Raw genomic sequence first — 18,553 nt, 5'->3', positions numbered from 1 at the left:
GAAGCGTCCTCATCCTTCCTGGCAAATATTTTGCCTGCTCTCACCCAAACAAATTTGTAGTTGCATTCCTTGCCCGCCGACCTAGCAAGCCAGAACAGATATCTGATTATCTTTGTTAGGTTGTCATTGAAGAAAAGTTTCGGTAGCACCTTAGAGAGGTACAACTCTCGCAGTTTACCTCGCCTGTTAAACCATTTTTCTCTCATATCGACACTGCAAAAGCGCGCCAGAACCGTTCGAGAAGAATCCTGCTTACTAGGAAGGCGGTGCACGGCAACCACATCATTATCAGAAATATCATGCAGTTCCAGTTCACAGCAAGATCTACTAGCATTTCTTTCAAATTTTCATTTCGGGTGACTGGTGAGCCATGAATTTCCAAGTTGGACAGTCTACTGTATTGGTCGGATTCGTTTTGCTCCTGTTGTAAACGATGTAAAATTTTAGCTTTAGGCTCGACAGTTTCGTTCAGTTTTCTAATTTCTCTGTCTCTGTTTATTGCAGCGCCCTCTGATGACTTGAGCTGTTCGCCTGTGGTATCATATTGTATTGAAAGAAAAGAAACTGACTCATCAAGGTCTGCGGCTGACTTTGACAGCTGCAAAAATTCTGTCTTTAGAAGCAAGAAAGAATCAACCTTCTGACAGTGCAGGCAGAACTTCTAAACTTCTTTTCATATCTCTAATTTCTGCGACCAAAGCTAAGATAAAATCGCTGCTGCTTGGCGTTGGCGGTGCATCGGAAGACATTGCAGAAGCACTTTGCTTCTCGTTGGTTCTACAGGTTTTGCACACCCAATAATCTCTTTTCGACTGCCCCATAGTAGTAAATGTACTGGGAGCTATGCCTGAGTAGCTAGATCCAAGATGATAGGAATATTTGCATTCGAGACATTTCATAAATCGACCGTCACAAGGCAGTCTTTTGACATGAAATACACAACTCACTTATTCTTACCGATTCCAAGGTTGCATGTAGACTCTTTCTCACCGGGAGACCACCACACAGCACCATTCGCCTATTAGGACCCGACCTAACGCAGGACCATGCGATAATCTGGTGCCCGGGTCACGCAGGACTCGATGGCAATGAGAGAGCGGACGGCGCAGCTCGTGCTTTTATCAACCGAGCGGCCGACCACTCAGACGAACATCCTTTCTTACCGCGAGACATCCTTGAGCACCAACGGCTTGAGCGACGACAGTACAGTCCACCACACCCTGATCTATCCGGGCGGGACTCTTACGACTGGCGCCGTGTACAAACACATACATATCCGAACCTCTATTTTAAACATGCCATTCACCCCACAATGTACAGCGATAGCTGTCCGTGGTGCGGAGGCAGGCCCACTCTCGCCCACATAACGTGGGATTGCCAGAACAGGCCACCCGAAATTAACTCGCCGCCAATGGCCGGCAAAATTTCCGGAAGGGAGCAGTGGGAGACTTTGCTCGCCAGCGAGGATCGGGTGGTGCAACTAGCACTCCTCGACCAGGCGCGGCGGGCCGCTCGAGCCAGTGGAGCCCTGGAATAGGGGCCCCGCCCACCCGCTCCCTAAACACTTTTTTCTTTTCTTTTTTCCCTCAATAAACGTTGTGATATATATACCTTCGCTCATTGCAACTGGCAACGAAAAAAGGGAAAAAAAATAAACACTCGGCAGCCAGCAGCAAATGGCATACAGTAAGTAAGAAGAGGTGGCAGGAGACAATATACCTGTCAAAAGACGGATGATCAGTTTTCAGGCCAGTGTCTCGCCGCCGACTGAATAATAATAATAATAATAATAATAATAATAATAATAATAATAATAATAATAATAATAATAATAATAATAATAATAATAATAATAATAATAATAATAATAATAATAATCAATCAATCAATCATTCATTTATTTAACGTGCCCAGGAACAACCGTAAGGTCTTTTTGCAGGCGCACGCAAAAAAACAATAAAAATAAACAATACAATGCAGACAGTTTTCAGAAATAAAAAGAGCAAAAACACGTAGATAAAGAGAAATGAACACAAAAGGGGAGGAGTAAAGTAAGACAACACGAGAAATATTGACGGGGAGTAAAAAATTAGATTGCATATATACAACTATGCGGAAAGACTGAGAAGGGAAGACTTTGTACATTGTGCCACACTATGTCAAAACAGTGCAAAGCTCGGATAAAAACAATGATTGTGGACTATGAAAAACGTCAAGATCAAGAAAATTAACATTATAGAGACTTTGTATTCTGTGAACGGTAGAGTGTGGGAAGAAGCAGGCGGGTACATGAAACGGTCTGTTCTCTCTGGTTAACTTACGCGGAATTCGAAAATTAACACAAGTGAGAAGTACAGGGCAGGATATGATACCGTGGACTAGCTTGTAAAGAAATAAGAGATCAGAACGATTTCGTCGGCAGTGAAGTGATGGCAGTGATAATGATTCAGCAGTATTTGAACGAGATCCAGAGTCATTTTTAGCAAAGCGATGGTTATATATGCTGAGGAATTTTTTCTGGACTCGTTCAATGGTGTTACCGCTGGATTAAGTAATGCCATTCCATATCACGGACGCATACTCAAGTTGCGGAAGACATATTGCCGTGTACAATTTGTGTAGGGCCATGGGAGACCTGAATTCTCGAGATATTCTACAAACACATCCGAGAGAACGAAGGCTCCGCATAGCAGCACGCTTAACGTGAGAAGAAAAGTTTAACGCGCTGTCAACAACAACACCAAGATCACTGATTTCATAAACCTTGCATAACGGCACAGAATTGACAGAGTATTGAAATGACACGCTAGATGTTTTGCGTGTGATAGACATGAATTTTGTCTTCGAGGTATCCAGAGAAAGGTTATTATCATTGCACCATTCGGAAAAAGAGCGCAAGTCTGACTGCAGCAAGCGACAGTCGTTAACTGAATGAATTTACTTAAAAATCTTGATGTCATCGGCATACAAGAGGAAAGAAGAATTACGAATGGCAAAAGAAATATCATTAAAGTAAATTAAAAATAGGAGTGGGCCTAATACCGACCCTTGAGGGACCCCAGTAGTCACTTTATACAAAGAAGACGTTTGGCCATTTACGGCTACATAACAATATCTACTGAGCAGATAGCTCTGCAGGAGATTCACAACCGACAAGTCAACATCAAAGTGCGCAAGTTTAACCATAATCAGTGTGTGGCTGACTACGTCAAATGCCTTGCTCAGGTCACAGTAAATTACGTCAACCTGTCCTCTCTGAGAAATAGGTGTGGAGATCTGCGTCATGAAACTAGCAAGTTTTGTGGTAGTTGAGCGGCCAGCGAGAAAACCATGTTGATTAGGAATCAATGAGTTTTTCACACTAAAAGACAATATGTTGTGAAGAGCCAGCTCGAAGATCTTTGATGTGGCACATAGTAGAGAAATCGGGCGATAATTAGAAGCATCTGTTTTAGACCCCGACTTAAATACTGGAAAAACACGAGCAGTTTTCCACATGCTAGGAAATGTGGAAGTGTCCAGGCAGTTGTTAAATATCGTAGTCAGTACTGGGACAAATATACTACTATAAGCTTTTAGTATGGCGGAGGGGATGCCATCTGGGCCACATGATAAGGATGGTTTTAAGCGCTTAATGCATTCGCAGATAAGATTTTTATCCAGCGACAAAGCACTGGATGAGCTAACTGCCTTGGGCTGTTGTCTGATATCAGTGCTAGAGTCTGAGGCCTTATAAACGGATGAGAAATGCGTGGCAAAACAGTCAGCGACGGCATGCACTTCTACGCCATTTGAGTCCAGTAGTCTGAAGGACTCTCCGCTTTTGCTAGACCGTTTACGTACATACTTCCAAAACTCAGCCGGCCTGTCAGAGGCGCTTTTTTCTAAGAATTCAACATACGAACTATGATCCCGTTTATATAGGCGTTTAGAGAGAGTTCGAAAGAAGCTGAACTCTTCCTTCCACTCGCTGGATGGAGAACATTTAGATTTCCTGTGTGCGTGATCTTTATGCTTCAGTGCACTGATAAGTTCAGATGAGAACCAGTGGGGATATTTACGTTGTTTAGGTGTATATCGGGGAATAAAATTACGCATGCTGCTCAGTACAAGCTCCGTAAATTGATCAACCTGGTCATCAGCATTTGGTTTGTCAATAACCTGTGACCACTCAACGGTTTAGAAGTGATGATAGAGGCCCGTGTAATCACCTCGCTTGAAGGCAAATCTCGGAGATTTGTTTACGTAACTGCTGAAGCTCGTCGTTTCGGCTGATGCGGATAATCTTACGTTAAGTGGGTGGTGAGTGGAATTTGTCAGGACGTACAAGAGAGATGTCGGAGCGGGAAACTTCAAGGGGTTGATCGTTTGACACACACAGGCCTAAGACGTTGCCACTGGAATTGACGACTGAGTTATGTTACAGTAGGGAATTAAACGCCAGAAAGTCCAAGAGCAGGCTGCACTTTTTCTCTATGAAATGATTGTAATGAGAAAAGGTTAGCGTGCTCCAGTCAATTCCAGGTGCATTGAAATCCCCAAGAACAATAATTCTATGCCCACTATGAGAAGATACCACAAGTTCAATGGAAGACATGACATCATGAAACGAGGCAGGGGACATGCTGGGCGGTAAATTGAAACATTCAATCAACAATTTTTCACATAATAATAATAATAATAATAATAATAATAATAATAATAATAATAATAATAATAATAATAATAATAATAATAATAATAATAATAATAATTACTGGTAGCGCGCGTCTTGGCAGGAAACTGCGCATGATAACCCCGCTTTTTTCACCTTTACTTTGAACGCCATGCCAAGTTTGCCGTCTGTGCCGCAGGTCCGTGGACTTGGGCTGCATATCGCCGGCAGATACAAAATTTCAAAAAACGTATTTGTCATGTTTATAAAATAACACCCTTTTGCAACTTCGCGAACATTTAGCTAAGACATGGATCTGTCTAATGAGACATCATGCATATATTTAGGCCGATCACCAAGGTGAGTTTCTTGAAGTTGAATGCCGACCTTTATTTTAAAAGAAAAAGAAAGCGAGCTTTGCGATTTTTTTTTCTGCTCTACCTGCAGCACCTAAAATATTTTTGTCTTGTATTATGTTGAACAGGTCACCATCAAATATTTTATTTACGCCCTCTGGGTTGGCGATGTATCCGGAAAAAATATCGAATTTCACAACTTTATACAATTTTGCTCGTATTAAAAGCATTAGAAGAATCGTTATACTTGAAGACTTGATTATTTTTACACTCGGATTGCTTGATTAGCTTGCCATAAACGCCATTTTATAAACTCCATTACATAATAGTCTTTTATAAAAAATTGCTGTTTGATGCCCCTGGCGCAGTCGGCACAAAGCTATGAACTCACAAATCAGCGGGAAATTTTTCATCAGAATGAGGTTTACACTTCAACGAGAACGTAAAAAAAAAATTTGTAAGCCACGTTTATGATGGTCGGGAAAACGTTGGTTGATTGGGCATTCAAAGTATTCCTCAAAGTATTCAAAGTATTCCTCCACTTGGGAAATGCGCAAGGGAAAAGAAGTAACGGTACATAAGCACTATTACTGATACAGCTTTTAGAATGTTGCCATGCCCTTGCGAATGGACGCGAGTCCTTTTTAGAATTGACGCAGTTTTTCGGAGAACATGAATGCCGCGGCCTCTTTGAACTTGGTATCGACGAGCATTCACAGGGCATAGGTAGAAGCAAATGTATCATACCTGATGAGAAAACGCGCTGCCGGATCAAAACGACAGAGACACGGCGTTGTAGCTGACTGTCTTTTGTGCCGGCTCTCGCATTGCTCGCTCGAGTCGTGAAAGCCTTAACTGTAGCTTCTTTTCAAGAGCACCGCCGAGCGAGCGTGTCCCATCTTTTGACAAGATAACATGCCGTTATGAACTCATGGCCCTCAAGGGGGGACGACGGGAAAGAGCAGTTTTTACAAGGACGCGTCTCCTCTTTGTCGATCGCAAACATACCCGTAAAAGCGAGCCATGAAACTACGAAACTACGCTCGCGCGCACTCAGCACGGCAAAGTGCACACAGTATTGACTTTTTCGATGTATGTAAATGTTTCTGTGCTGGTCCACACGTCGGAAACACGAGCACTGAATGCGACAGGGCTCATGTTTAAATGTCTAATGACTACCAAGTTCTTCTTTAAATTTAGTACACAGTAAACACTCCGGCGTCTCCAGCAGGGGTCACAGCTATCGCTAACCTTTAAAAAAACATGACAGGAACGTTTTACTCCGGGAGCGCGGGTGACGCGCAAGCGAATGGGTGCTATCCTCTTGTACATTACCCGTAGAATATCTCTTTAGGTTAACCGGGATGGATTTGTCGTCCTCAATGTTTCGAGCGAGTGCACGGAGCATGGTATCAATTTCCACAGGCATCTTCGACACCGGCCCCCCAACCCTGTATTGGCCGCCATTGTAGAGGAGCAGCTGTATTTGCATGAGCGGCCTCCGAAGGGGCGAGGGAGGGGGGCGAGTGTTGTGCCTAATAATCTATTACGTTATAATTATTGCACGCGCGTTTCAACAAGCACTCATCCATTCGGTATCTCGAAGGAAGGCATTCAGCTGGCGCACCTTCAGGGGACACTACATCTTGAGAACCTTTTTGTATAGGCCGTGCACTGACTCGTGTCTTTCGTTTTCAACCTGCGGCCACAACCAGAGGAAGCGCTTTACAACATGATCGTCAAATCAGCGCGTAAACAACGGACGAACATAAAGTGACGTACGCTGTTTCGACGATCGTGAACAGCCAGCCAGGCGGGATTACGCGCTTTACATTGCCGATCTCAACGCATAAGGCCAGAGCGTTGAAGTGCATCGTTCAATATTATAAATAGTAATAATGCTGCCTGTACGTTCTCGTAGTCAGTTCCAATTAAAATTCTCTTCACAAGTTTTTCCTTTGACCACACAGAATTCATATAGGGCCGTGAGCGTCCGAAAGTGGCCACAAACTGCGTCCTTTCTGTGTAAGGAGGAAGGGGGAGGGGGTGCAGAAGGCGAGCGGAGGCTCTCAGTTTTGTATAGAACTGCGAACAACGTATAATTTATATTTACTGGGAGTATTACAGTCGGTTACAACCTAAGAAAAAATGCAAGCTCCGTCCACAGTACCGCGGCGCGCCGTCCCTTCACCTGTGTAAAGTCATATAGCTGGTTCCGCTCGGACCATAATCACTTTTTCTCAGCTAATGCAAACGCTAAGCATATTAAGAGCTAAAGGTTCGTCGTTATTACACGAAACATTACGTTTGGCTCAACAGCGATGTCAGAATCTGTGATGAAATTTCCCAGGACGTTCAAGTTTCCGGCTTAAAACCAGCGACACAATTACGTGTCTGTATGGTAAAGCCAACAACTATCTGAATCATTGGAGGAATGCTTGACGTCACAAAACCGAGTAACCGAGGGTGAAGTAATTATGTGAATTCTCTGTGGGAGGGACAGCGACGGCTGTGGGCGGAGTTGGCATTCTTCTTTGTAGCTGCGGCACCTTCTCGGCCCGTGGCCAGACAGCAGTTGTGCGATGCGCAGCACAAAAGCGCTGTTGGCGTTTTTGAGGAACACTCAGCTTAACCAAAGCCTGTGAAGGGCTCTTATGTGTATATGTGTGTTTGTGACTGTATGTACTATTTGTGTGTATATGGTGTATATGTGATCATTGTATATACCATAATCACCCGACACCTGGAGTAGCAAGCCAGGCGACAAACCAGGCTAACCTCTCCGGGCATTTCATTAAAGAATCTTATCTCTCTCTCTCTTCTTTGTAGCTTGTAACCGAGTGTAGTGGATCACCTGGGTTCCCTCGTTTCTTTCTTTGCTGCTCGACGTCGGCGCTGCCGCTCGAGTCGTGCGGAGTACGGTGTTCTCCTCCGGCGCGTTCTCTGATTGGTCCGCTCCTCCACCGGCGCGCTAGTCATGTGACTTGCGTGGCGCAGCTTTTCTGATACCTTCCTCTCCTGGTCACGTGGCCTGCCACTTTTGCGTGACGCCGGGCGGCAAAGGGTTGACCTACAACAGCTTGGTTGTTAATAATAATAATAACAACAACAACAATAATAATAATAATAATAATAATAATAATAATAATAATAATAATAATATAATATATAATTAATATATAATATAATAATTATTATTATTATTATTATTATTATTATTATTATTATTATTATTATTATTATTATTATTATTATTATTATTATTATTATTATTATTATTACGGAGCTTGTACTGAGCAGCATGCTTAATTTTATTCCCCAGTATACACCTAAACAACGTAAATATCCCCACTGGTTCTCATCTGAACTTATCAGTGCACTGAAGCATAAAGATCACGCACACAGGAAATCTAAATGTTCTCCATCCAGCTAGTGGAAGGAAGAGTTCAGCTTTTTTCGAACTCTCTCTAAACGCCTATATAAACGGGATCATAGTTCGTACATTCAATTCTTAGAAAAAAGCGCCTCTGACAGGCCGGCTGAGTGTTGGAAGTATGTACGTAAACGGTCTAGCAAAAGCGGAGAGTCCTTCAGACTACTAGACTCAAATGGGGTAGAAGTGCATGCCGTCGCTGACTGTTTTGCCACACATTTCTCATCCGTTTATAAGGCCTCAGACTCCAGCACTGAGGCCTCAGACTCCAGCTAACTGCCCAAGGCAGTTAGCTCATCCAGTGCTTTGTCGCTGGATGAAAATCTTATCAGCGAATGCATTAAGCGCTTAAAACCATCCTTATCATGTGGCCCAGATGGCATCCCCTCCGCCATACTAAAAGCATATGGTACTATATTTGTCCCAGTACTGACTACGATATTTAATAACTGCCTGGACACTTCCACATTTCCTAGCATGTGGAAAACTGCTCGTGTTTTCCCAGTATTTAAGTCGGGCTCTAAGACAGATGTTTCTAATTATCGCCCGATTTCTCTACTATGTGCCACATCAAAGATCTTCGAACTGGCTCTTCACAAAATATTGTCTTTTAGTGTGAAAAACTCATTGATTCCAAATCAACATGGTTTTCTTGCTGGCCGCTTAACTACCACAAATCTTGCTAGTTTCATGACGCAGATCTCCACACCTATTTCTCAGAGAGGACAGGTTGACGTAATTAACTGTGACCTGAGCAAGGCTTTTGACGTAGTCAGCCACACACTGATTATGGTTAAACTTGCGAACTTTGACGTTGACTTGTCGATTGTGAATCTCTTGCACAGCTATCTGCTCAATAGATCTTGTTATGTTGCCGTAAATGGCCAAACCTCTTCTTTGTATAAAGTGACTAGCGGGGTCCCTCAAGGGTCGGTATTAGGCCCACTCCTATTTTTAATTTACGTTAATGATGTTTCTTTTGCCATTCGTAATTCTTCTTTCCTCTTGTATGCCGATGACATCAAGATATTTAAGGAAATTCATTCAGTTAACGACTGTCGCTTGTTGCAGTCAGATTTGTGTTCTTTTTCCGAATGGTGCAACGGCAATAACCTTTCTCTAAATACCTCAAAGACAAAATTCATGTCTATCACTCGCAAAACATCTAGCGTGTCATTTCAATACTTTGTCAATTCTGTGCCGTTATGCAAGGTTTATGAAATCAGTGATCTTGGTGTTGTTGTTGACAGCGCGTTAAACTTTTCTTCTCACGTTAAGCGTGCTGCTATGCGGGGCCTTCGTTCTCTCGGATGTGTTTGTAGAATATCTCGAGAATTCAAGTCTCCCATGGCCCTACACAAATTGTACACGGCAATATGTCTTCCGCAACTTGAGTATGCGTCCGTGATATGGAATGGCATTGCTCAATCCAGCGGTAACACCATTGAACGAGTCCAGAAAAAATTCCTCAGCATATATAACCATCGCTTTGCTAAAAATGACTCTGGATCTCGTTCAAATACTGCTGAGTCATTATCACTGCCATCACTTCACTGCCGACGAAATCGTTCTGATCTCTTATTTCTCTACAAGCTAGTCCACGGTTTCATATCCTGCCCTGTACTTCTCAATTGTGTTAATTTTCGAATTCCGCGTAAGTTAACCAGAGAGAACAGACTGTTTCATGTACCCGCCTGCTTCTTCCAACACTCTACCGTTCACAGAATACAAAGTCTTTATAATATTAATTTTCTTGATCTTGACGTTTTTCATAGTCCACAATCACTGTTTTTATCCGAGCTTTGCACTGTTTTGACATAGTATGGCACAGTGTACAAAGTCTTCCCTTCTCCGTCTTTCCGCATAGTTGTATATGTGCAATCTAATTTTTTATTCCCCTTCAATATTTCTCATATTGTCTTATTCTACTCCTCCCCTTTAGTGTTCATTTCTCTTTGTCTGCGTGTTTTTGCTCTTTTTATTTCTGAAGACTGTCTGTATTGTATTGTTTATTTTTATTGATTTTTTTTTTGCGTGCGCCTGCACAAAGACCTCACGGTTGTTCCTGGGCACGTTAAATAAATGATTGATTGATTGATTGATTGATTGATTGATTGATTGATTGATTGATTGATTGATTGATTGATTGATTGATTGATTGATTGATTATTATTATTATTATTATTATTATTATAACATGTAATGTAAACATGCCCACGTGCGCCCATGTTCGCGCGTTTAGTAACATAAGCCGCTATCCGGAGCTTGCACAGTAAAGAATTTGTGCTCTTAAAAGCTACTTAACAATGAGAAGGATATTCTGAGGGAATTGCCATTCCAATAAATAAGTTGAGTCATCGAAGATGTAGAGTCAGGTGCCGTGTCGTATAGTGCTACAGCTTGCGACGCTGACACCTGCTCTGTGCCAGTAAAGTTCCTATAAAAAGGTTAACGTTAACCGTCGACCTAGGCGCCTGACGTAATGTCTCTATTTGAGGTTTATGAAATACGTCCGTATAGCAAGCACACCGGAGGATCCGCGGCCTTTGAGTCGAATGCACTGACCAATCACGACAGGAAAGCCGTTATTAATGTGGACCCAATCAAAATCTTCTCTTATGAACAACACGTTTCGGGATTCCGGTCCCAGCTGACACGTGACGCACATGTTATCGATGCAGCGCCGTGCAAGATTCCGACGCTGGAGCACGCATACGTGAATCTATCGACACCCGAATCCCGGCTGGAGCACGGGCGCCGGCTCAGCGTCAGCTGCCACGAGCACTATGAGCTGGCCTATAATTCTACGCCGCCACGGTGCAACAACGGATCGTGGACACATCTGCCAATATGCGCGCCAGGTGAGTTACCAATGACACACGCAAGATTACTGTCGATGGACTAAAGCAGAACCACACAACCGTTCAGTATAGAACACTGCCCGGCTTCGATATTAATCTGGAATTGTGCGAGTTGGTCGGCATGGCTTTGATATCAGTCACCAGCGCACATATTCCGCCGCACCAGCGGCCGCTACACTGGGCACGCTACTACCCCCCCCCCCCCTTCCCTTCTTGGGAACTTACTCTGTCGTCAGTATGATGCGCTGCGTCCTCAAAGCAGGGGCTCGAATATTACAGGCGAGAAATAGGCGAAGTACACGTACTGCCGCACGAAGTGTGTACGCCTGTTGGCTTCATCTACATGTGAATCACGCGGTGGCTCCATTCTAGCAGTACCACACCTAACCGAGATGCATTTTCTAACTGTAAGACGCACACAGCTTAGCTATATCGTGAGGGCAAATCTGCAACCAGTCGATTGTAAGAAGCCCTCATAAGTCATCTTTTTTTACCGCTGAAAACACAAACGTAGACAAAAGGTTCTAAGCAAGCCTGCAAGACGCCGACCTGAAAACATATTTTTGCGTTTCAGTGTATGTAACAGTAGGACTTTCGCTCGTTAATTTTTGTAAGGTGCATATAACATACAGTCACATATAAGACACAGTCAACAAAATTTGATAGAAGTGACATGCGAAATATTGTAGACGAGCACACTTGTCACTTGTAACCGTTCGTGTCTTATTTACTGAGCTTTCTCTTTCATGCGCAGTCGTTGGCTCAAAGAATACCACGGAGTTGGTGTAACATAAGCCCTTGAAAGCGACGAGGTTACGAAGCCACCGACGGAGTAATAAGACGAGGAAAAACTGTCGTCACATGATATTGCGCTAGTGTAGTTGCAATTATTGTTCGAGGACAACAGTTTGCAAGATAAATATTCTGATGTTGTGACCTATCTTTTGTTTTGTATAAGATATAAGGCAAAAATATTAGAGCTAAGGATGAGGAATAACTTTCACAAATGTGCTCGGTAGTGCACATTTGTGAAAGAGGCAGATGAAAGAGGGTTCCAACTTTAGTGAAAGATAGCGAACATGGCTGTATTTATGTTAATTGTTAACCGAATAGTTTCGCTCCAGTCGTGCATATTTTTCATAACAGTAGCATGTTTACTAGTCCACGTCGATAAACCCGTCTCTTGTAACTGTAGTTGTATCGTCTGCGTACAATGAAGGTAGGTTAAGTTCGCAATAAGGTCACTAAAATACGAAGTATTTTTATATCACAAAAAAAAATTTAAAAATGACCAGTGGAATGTAGCTGAATTATGCTTGCTTCTTGAACCAGATTACTTTCAGAGGTGGATATTCTTTGTATGAAAAATTTAAAATGAATATAAACTAATGAACAAAGTATCGCATATTAACTTCTTAATTACGTATTGCATGTTATGAGTTGTCACTAGTAAATTATAGTCATATACACTTGGAACGAATTCTGAAGATGACCTCAATTTCAAGATATGGGTTCCCACAGGTGGCGACAAAATGCGCTTGCCTTTCAGAAATTTTACAGCTTCAGTGTACAAGAATTCGAAGAGGCGCTTTGTTCAAAAATAAATTGACTAACAGTGTATTCTTCTGGCAAGTGTGACACAGCTCAGCCAAAAAGTTGTACCGCCTTCAGAAAGTGAACGTTCCCTGCGGATGTACCTCGAAATATTACTGTTTGGATTCGTATATCACAAAGTGTGCGGGAAAGTATTTAGTTGAGAAGTTGAGTATGCAAACTTTATTAGTGCGTCAATTATCCATTTTGATTTTCAGTGCGCAATGACCGTATTTCCGAGTAGTAGAGCTAAGCTAAGTGATTCGGGCTGTATGCATCAAACGACGTTCAAAAGTTTTTGTGTCATCGTCGCAGTTTTATAGCGTATATGTCTTCTACACTCTGCAGCGAATCTTTTAAGCTACTATACAACCATGCAACACGTATGCGCCTTTCAAAAATAAATTGCCACGTGGAAAAGTCATGATCTCCTTTTGACACTATTTGACCACACCTGGCCCTTCCATCATTAAACAACACCCATCATCACCATCGCTACAATATGAACTGTAGAATCAAAGGTCTTTGGACAACAAAATTAGTATCTTCCTGCCCATCCCGTCGTAATACTGTCAAATTAAGCGAAGTTTGTACTGCTTCGTACTGTGATGTGCTTAATTCTGTTTAGTTGAAGCGTTCTCGTTTTACGCGGCTGCTGCTTGGCTGCACCTAGCATTCCAGTGTCCGTCTCGCCTTTGTCATGTATCGTAGCAGAATAATAAATATAAGGCTGTTCTACAATAGTTCAGCCTTACGCAGCACGTACCATCGGATGCGATAATCATGCCACCTACTAAGCACAGATTTTCACACTGCCATAGATTACGTCATGCAATTTCTTATCATCTCAATTTTTTCACGCGAGCCTAATCTTAGGCCCTACTCCATATTCCCCACTCGCCATTCCTCCACTCCATGTTAACCGCCGACAACAGTATGAATGCGCCCGACTCCTGAAAGCTTCGCTTTGAAAACATCAAAAAAGGAATCGAGTGGGAGAAAAAGAAAACGAGAGGTTGGGAAGCCAGTCTGATTCAGTCTCGCATTAATGCTCGTCTTCAATTCAAACTTCGCGGCATAATGTAAAACATTCACTTTATGCTAAAACGGTCTGATCCATTTTGTGTCGCGTTTTCCTTCCCTTCACTCGGCGACTGTTCGCATGCCAACAGCCCGATGCAAGAGCCTTCCTGAGCGGCCTGCGCATGGATTCGTGATCGCGCCGAAGACGGACCATGGCATGCGGGCACTGTTCCGCTGCACCGACGGATACCAGCTGGTGGGGCCCAACGTCACCGTCTGCCAGTTCGGAAACTGGACGCACGAGGCTGTGCCCTTGTGCCGAGAGAGTGAGTAAGACGACAACGGACGAGTAACGGCACTCGTAGTAGGCCACGGTGTCCACGCTTTCTATTTATCTATTTTTTCATCGTAAATCGAAAATGAAAAAAAAAGAGCTGTGCAGAAAATTCTTCTTGAAGAACAAGACGATGCAGCTGTGGTCGAAAGGTCGCTTCATAATCAACCATGCGATGTACCCGTTATCCAAAAGAAGAAAAGCTCGGGCCGAAAACCAATCTGACAAACATTTTCGCTAATAAGAACTGTTTTTCAGTGGCTGACGACCCCGTGCGCTCTGCAGCTCTACTGAGCAGGCGAGCACTCACGCCTCATGTCCTTTGACCATGCAGGTGTATCGCGCTCAAGTGTAGTGCATGAAACGGAATACTGTGAACGATGTTGTTTTGCTCTGACGGAGAACACGTCAAAATTAGCCGGAGCAATCACATCGGGCAGTCCGAACGTAGGTACTCTACGAAGATTGTTCACACAGTTTGCGTTATTTGACGAAGAACCAGAGATTAGGCGGCGAGAGTCGCGTGGGAGCCTCAGTCTAAACCAGAAGTATACTTGTTGTTGGCTTGGTCGGTCCACACTCTCTTGGTGGCCCTAAAACAATGGCACTTAGCGCAAAACAACGGAATAAGAGGGCAAGGAATAATGTGAGCGCGAGCCTTCAGTCTAAGCCCGCAGTCTAAGTGGCTTGAGTCTAAGCCCGCACTCAAGTTCAACTGCTACAACATGCGATCAACCTTTATCCGCCGGTCATTTGCGCATCAATTAGTGCTTCACGATCGAGCGATGGTCAGCCACTCAGTCTTTTGCTGATTCGACCGCACCGAAATGACCTGCATCGTTTGACAACAGTGCTACAACATTAATGTCAGCATAAACTGCCGCCACGTCGACATGAATCTCTTTGGCATTCGGTTTTTTTCAAATGCAGTCGTGCTTTAATGAATTTTCCCGACTGACGCTGCCTTTATTCTTTGACGTTATAGTGTTTTTCATGGTACAATAAAGAATACAATCTTTATATTCCTCTAAAAAGAAGGAAAGGTGCGATAATTTTAAAGCCTTTCCGGTGCGTCTCTTCCAAATGTATGGTATGAATACCGCGAACTTTGTGAGCATCCCTCGTAATTCTCTGAAATGCTGATTTCCTGAGAGTTTGCGGCGAACCCCGCATCAGTAGGACGAGATAGTACAAACGCAGATATCTTTTTTGCGCATTCGTAGCTTATTCTTTGTTGGTATATGAACCAAGCGCCAACCTCATAAATTGCCCTATTATAACGGTTTCTTTTGTTTTGTTTTTTTTTTTACTTGACCATAACACGCCCTTCATTGCAGTGGCAGGAGCTCCGACAACCGTGCACCTTTCCTACGAAAAGTCGGCTCGTTTAACGTCACTTGCGTCTGTCACTCTGTCAGTAAAGTCTAACGTTACCGAGTGCCTTTTTGAGGACAGAAGCACAGTTTGTTTAATCTGTGGCGCTGTCTGTCCCTACATTGCAGCGCTAGCTCCATGATAGCGATGCAACTTTTTGCTGAACGGAAGGCCAAAAGAGCAGCTCACGCTGATTCAGGCGCCACATCCGACGTATTCTCAAAAACAGCTCAGAGGCACCTGCTAAGATGTCCCCAACTGCCAGGCACTTGGGCCTTGCCTCGTACTGGATGTGTTTACACAGCAATTCGAAGAGGCAAATCTGCCGATGGGAGCCTCCCGAGAGCAACCGTTACGAGAGAACAGCGTGCTCGAGCTCCAAGGGATCGCTGTTCGTCGGAGTGCTTACGGGCGCGCGACATCGGAAGCAGCCGCGTACAGGCACGCGTGCATCTACTCCAAAGAAAAGTGGAGCGACATACGAAGCGTAAACGCGCCGTTCTAAAACGCTCTCAGAGCGCTTAGGCACGCACGCGACGGCCTCTAGTGGAGTGTACGCAAATACTCTGCGAAAACCTCGTACGCCAACAGAACCGTAAATGGCCCACGCTGCCTCAAGGCACTATAGTTTAGTATAACGTCAAAGCTTCAGCGCTTCTGTTGCCCTGAATATTTACGTTTCTTTGTCCACTTCTACGAAAGCGCACGCCATTTATATCTTCTGCAAATTTATATGTCGTATACGTATGAAGTATATGAACCAACATTTACGTGGTTTTGTGATTAGAATACAAAGCACTCACTCACATGCCAGCAACTATCGCGTCAGGGTCTTCTTTTTATTCCACATCGCGCGCTGCTCGTCAAATTTAAGGCTGTGACTTTAATTGAAATCTAGGACAAAGAACTCATTTGTGATGAATATAACACACGTGCAAGCTTCTTTAGTGGGCGGCCTTATACAAAAGCTTTGTACTGTATCTGTCGTCCTCTATCTTTTGAGTGTATACACGTGACGGCCGGCGTTATATTACGTCTTTATTTCTGAGAGACCATTTCGACACTCATTCTCGAAAGGTGCTTAAGAGCGGAGTTCCTTATTGAAAACCGTTTTGTGCGCTGTTCAAAAGCGGGAGAAAGTGAGGGAGTTCCTTTTTATCAAATATCTCGCTTCATTTGAACTTCTTCGGGAAAAAAGTACAGCAGGGGTGTTCCCAGCAGGAACGCTGGCGCATCCTCTGTTACGTTCACACTGTTTCCGGTTGCGCTCAAAGTAAGACGTTTTCAGCGCTGCTTTGAAGCTATGCGGAAGCACGCGGTTTCATTTGGAGCCATTTTGGAGAGGCGGCGACGGGCGCCTCTGCAGCTGCCTCTGCAGAACCCTTGAAAGTAATAGGACGAGTGTTCTGTGGTGGATGGCGCACTTGTGCAGAGCAGCATGAGTTTGACAATACGTTCAGCCGTGACCTGAGCTCTGAATATAGCGGCCTGAAGATAATTTCGATTTCATTCATGTTGCCGGTGTCCTCTACCGTTACCGCTCTCTACATATTATCGTTTATTTAATAGCGCGAGACCATAGTTACATTTATGTCCCAGTAGCTTTTAACATTGAGGCATATATCGTTAGGTGTCTACTGGAAGCACACCGTAAACCGTAACCGAGGGAAACATAAAAAGCTGTGCGCCGTAAAATCGTAATCTCATGTCAGGCGCCTTGCTTCTTGGAATAGTATAATTAGAATAAAAGTCACTCTTGTGTTATAGACCATAGACCTACCTATACAGACTTCGTCCCGGGTTCGTTACCCTACACGTAAGAAGGAGATAGCAAGAGTGAAAGAGAGGAGGAAGACAGGAGTAACAGCCGGGCACTCAAGTCTGTAGGGCAGCTCATGTAGCTTTTAGGGCCGTTTAGCTGTGAGGCTGCATATTTTCTATGCCCTTGCTTCGCTAAAAGATCCATCATCCAGTGTATACATCTTCAAAAGTGCGCTTAGTGAAGAACACAGACACAAACGAAAAAGTACAGGACGTAAGGACAACGACTGCGCTCGTTGCCTTACGTCCTGTACTTTTTCGTTTGTGTCTGTGTTCACTAAGCGCACTTTTGAAGATGAATCAACATCAATTAGCCCACCTTATAGCTCTCCTCAATCCAGTCTATACTCAAGGCACACCGGAGAGCCTGCGCAGCTGCGCGTAACCGCGCAGATTTCGCTTCCACACTCCATTTTATTTATCATCGCTTTGTGGTCAATTTACCAGCTGGAGCTTAGTATATTATTCGACGTCTGTATCGTCTTATCCACTGATCCTTTGGCAGCGACGTTGTTCCTCCCCGGCCATTTTTACTGCCTCCGTAGAAGACGCGCACATTGTCGGCAACCACCGCGACAGTATCGCATAAATTGGATGTGCTGAAATAACTTATTTGAATATTTGCGCTACACCTGTAGTGAGACAAAAGTACTTCCGGAGTGCGCCGAATGTGTGAAGGTTTTTTTCTTAGCGGAATAACGCTGTATTTTTCGAATATTACGCGTGAACAAATTGATAATTGCAATATATGCGGGGCTTCTAAGTCGTGCCTTTTTTCATCTTTAGTCGACGAAGATTGCATTCGGAATAAACACGACACCCAGCGTTAACGGTGGTATTCGCAATCGGCATCACGGAAGAGTGATTCAGCGTTGTTTGACTTAAAAAACTGCGTTAGGTTAAGTTAGGTTAACAAAGTGGCTTTTGGGTATAGTTGGTTAAATGCATCAAAATTTATCATAGCGCTAGCACACGGACGAGAAAGGTACAATGGGACGAGCACTATCATAACGCTCGTCCCGTCGTGTCTTTCTGGCCCATGTCTGCTAGAGCTATGATAGCTTTTGATAAGTTAGGTTAATTTAGGTGATGCATGCGCCCAAG

General features: G+C 43.7%; 1 protein-coding gene across 3 annotated transcripts in view; it reads left to right on the top strand.

Annotated features, from left to right (window-relative positions):
- The window catches only part of LOC119401395 (sushi, von Willebrand factor type A, EGF and pentraxin domain-containing protein 1), a 300,370-nt gene that overhangs the window by 149,187 nt on the left and 132,630 nt on the right, over positions 1-18,553 (top strand). For all 3 annotated transcript variants that reach the window (XM_037668182.2, XM_049417415.1, XM_037668175.2), the window contains exons 7-8: positions 11,125-11,304; positions 14,070-14,246. In XM_037668182.2, the coding sequence (XP_037524110.1) occupies positions 11,125-11,304; positions 14,070-14,246 (357 nt within the window). The remainder of the gene's footprint in view (positions 1-11,124; positions 11,305-14,069; positions 14,247-18,553) is intronic.

This window comes from Rhipicephalus sanguineus, chromosome 1 (assembly GCF_013339695.2).
Source record: "Rhipicephalus sanguineus isolate Rsan-2018 chromosome 1, BIME_Rsan_1.4, whole genome shotgun sequence".
Taxonomy (NCBI): domain Eukaryota; kingdom Metazoa; phylum Arthropoda; class Arachnida; order Ixodida; family Ixodidae; genus Rhipicephalus; species Rhipicephalus sanguineus.
Note: the sequence above shows the minus strand (reverse complement) of the source record. Positions and strands in the feature narration are given on the sequence as shown.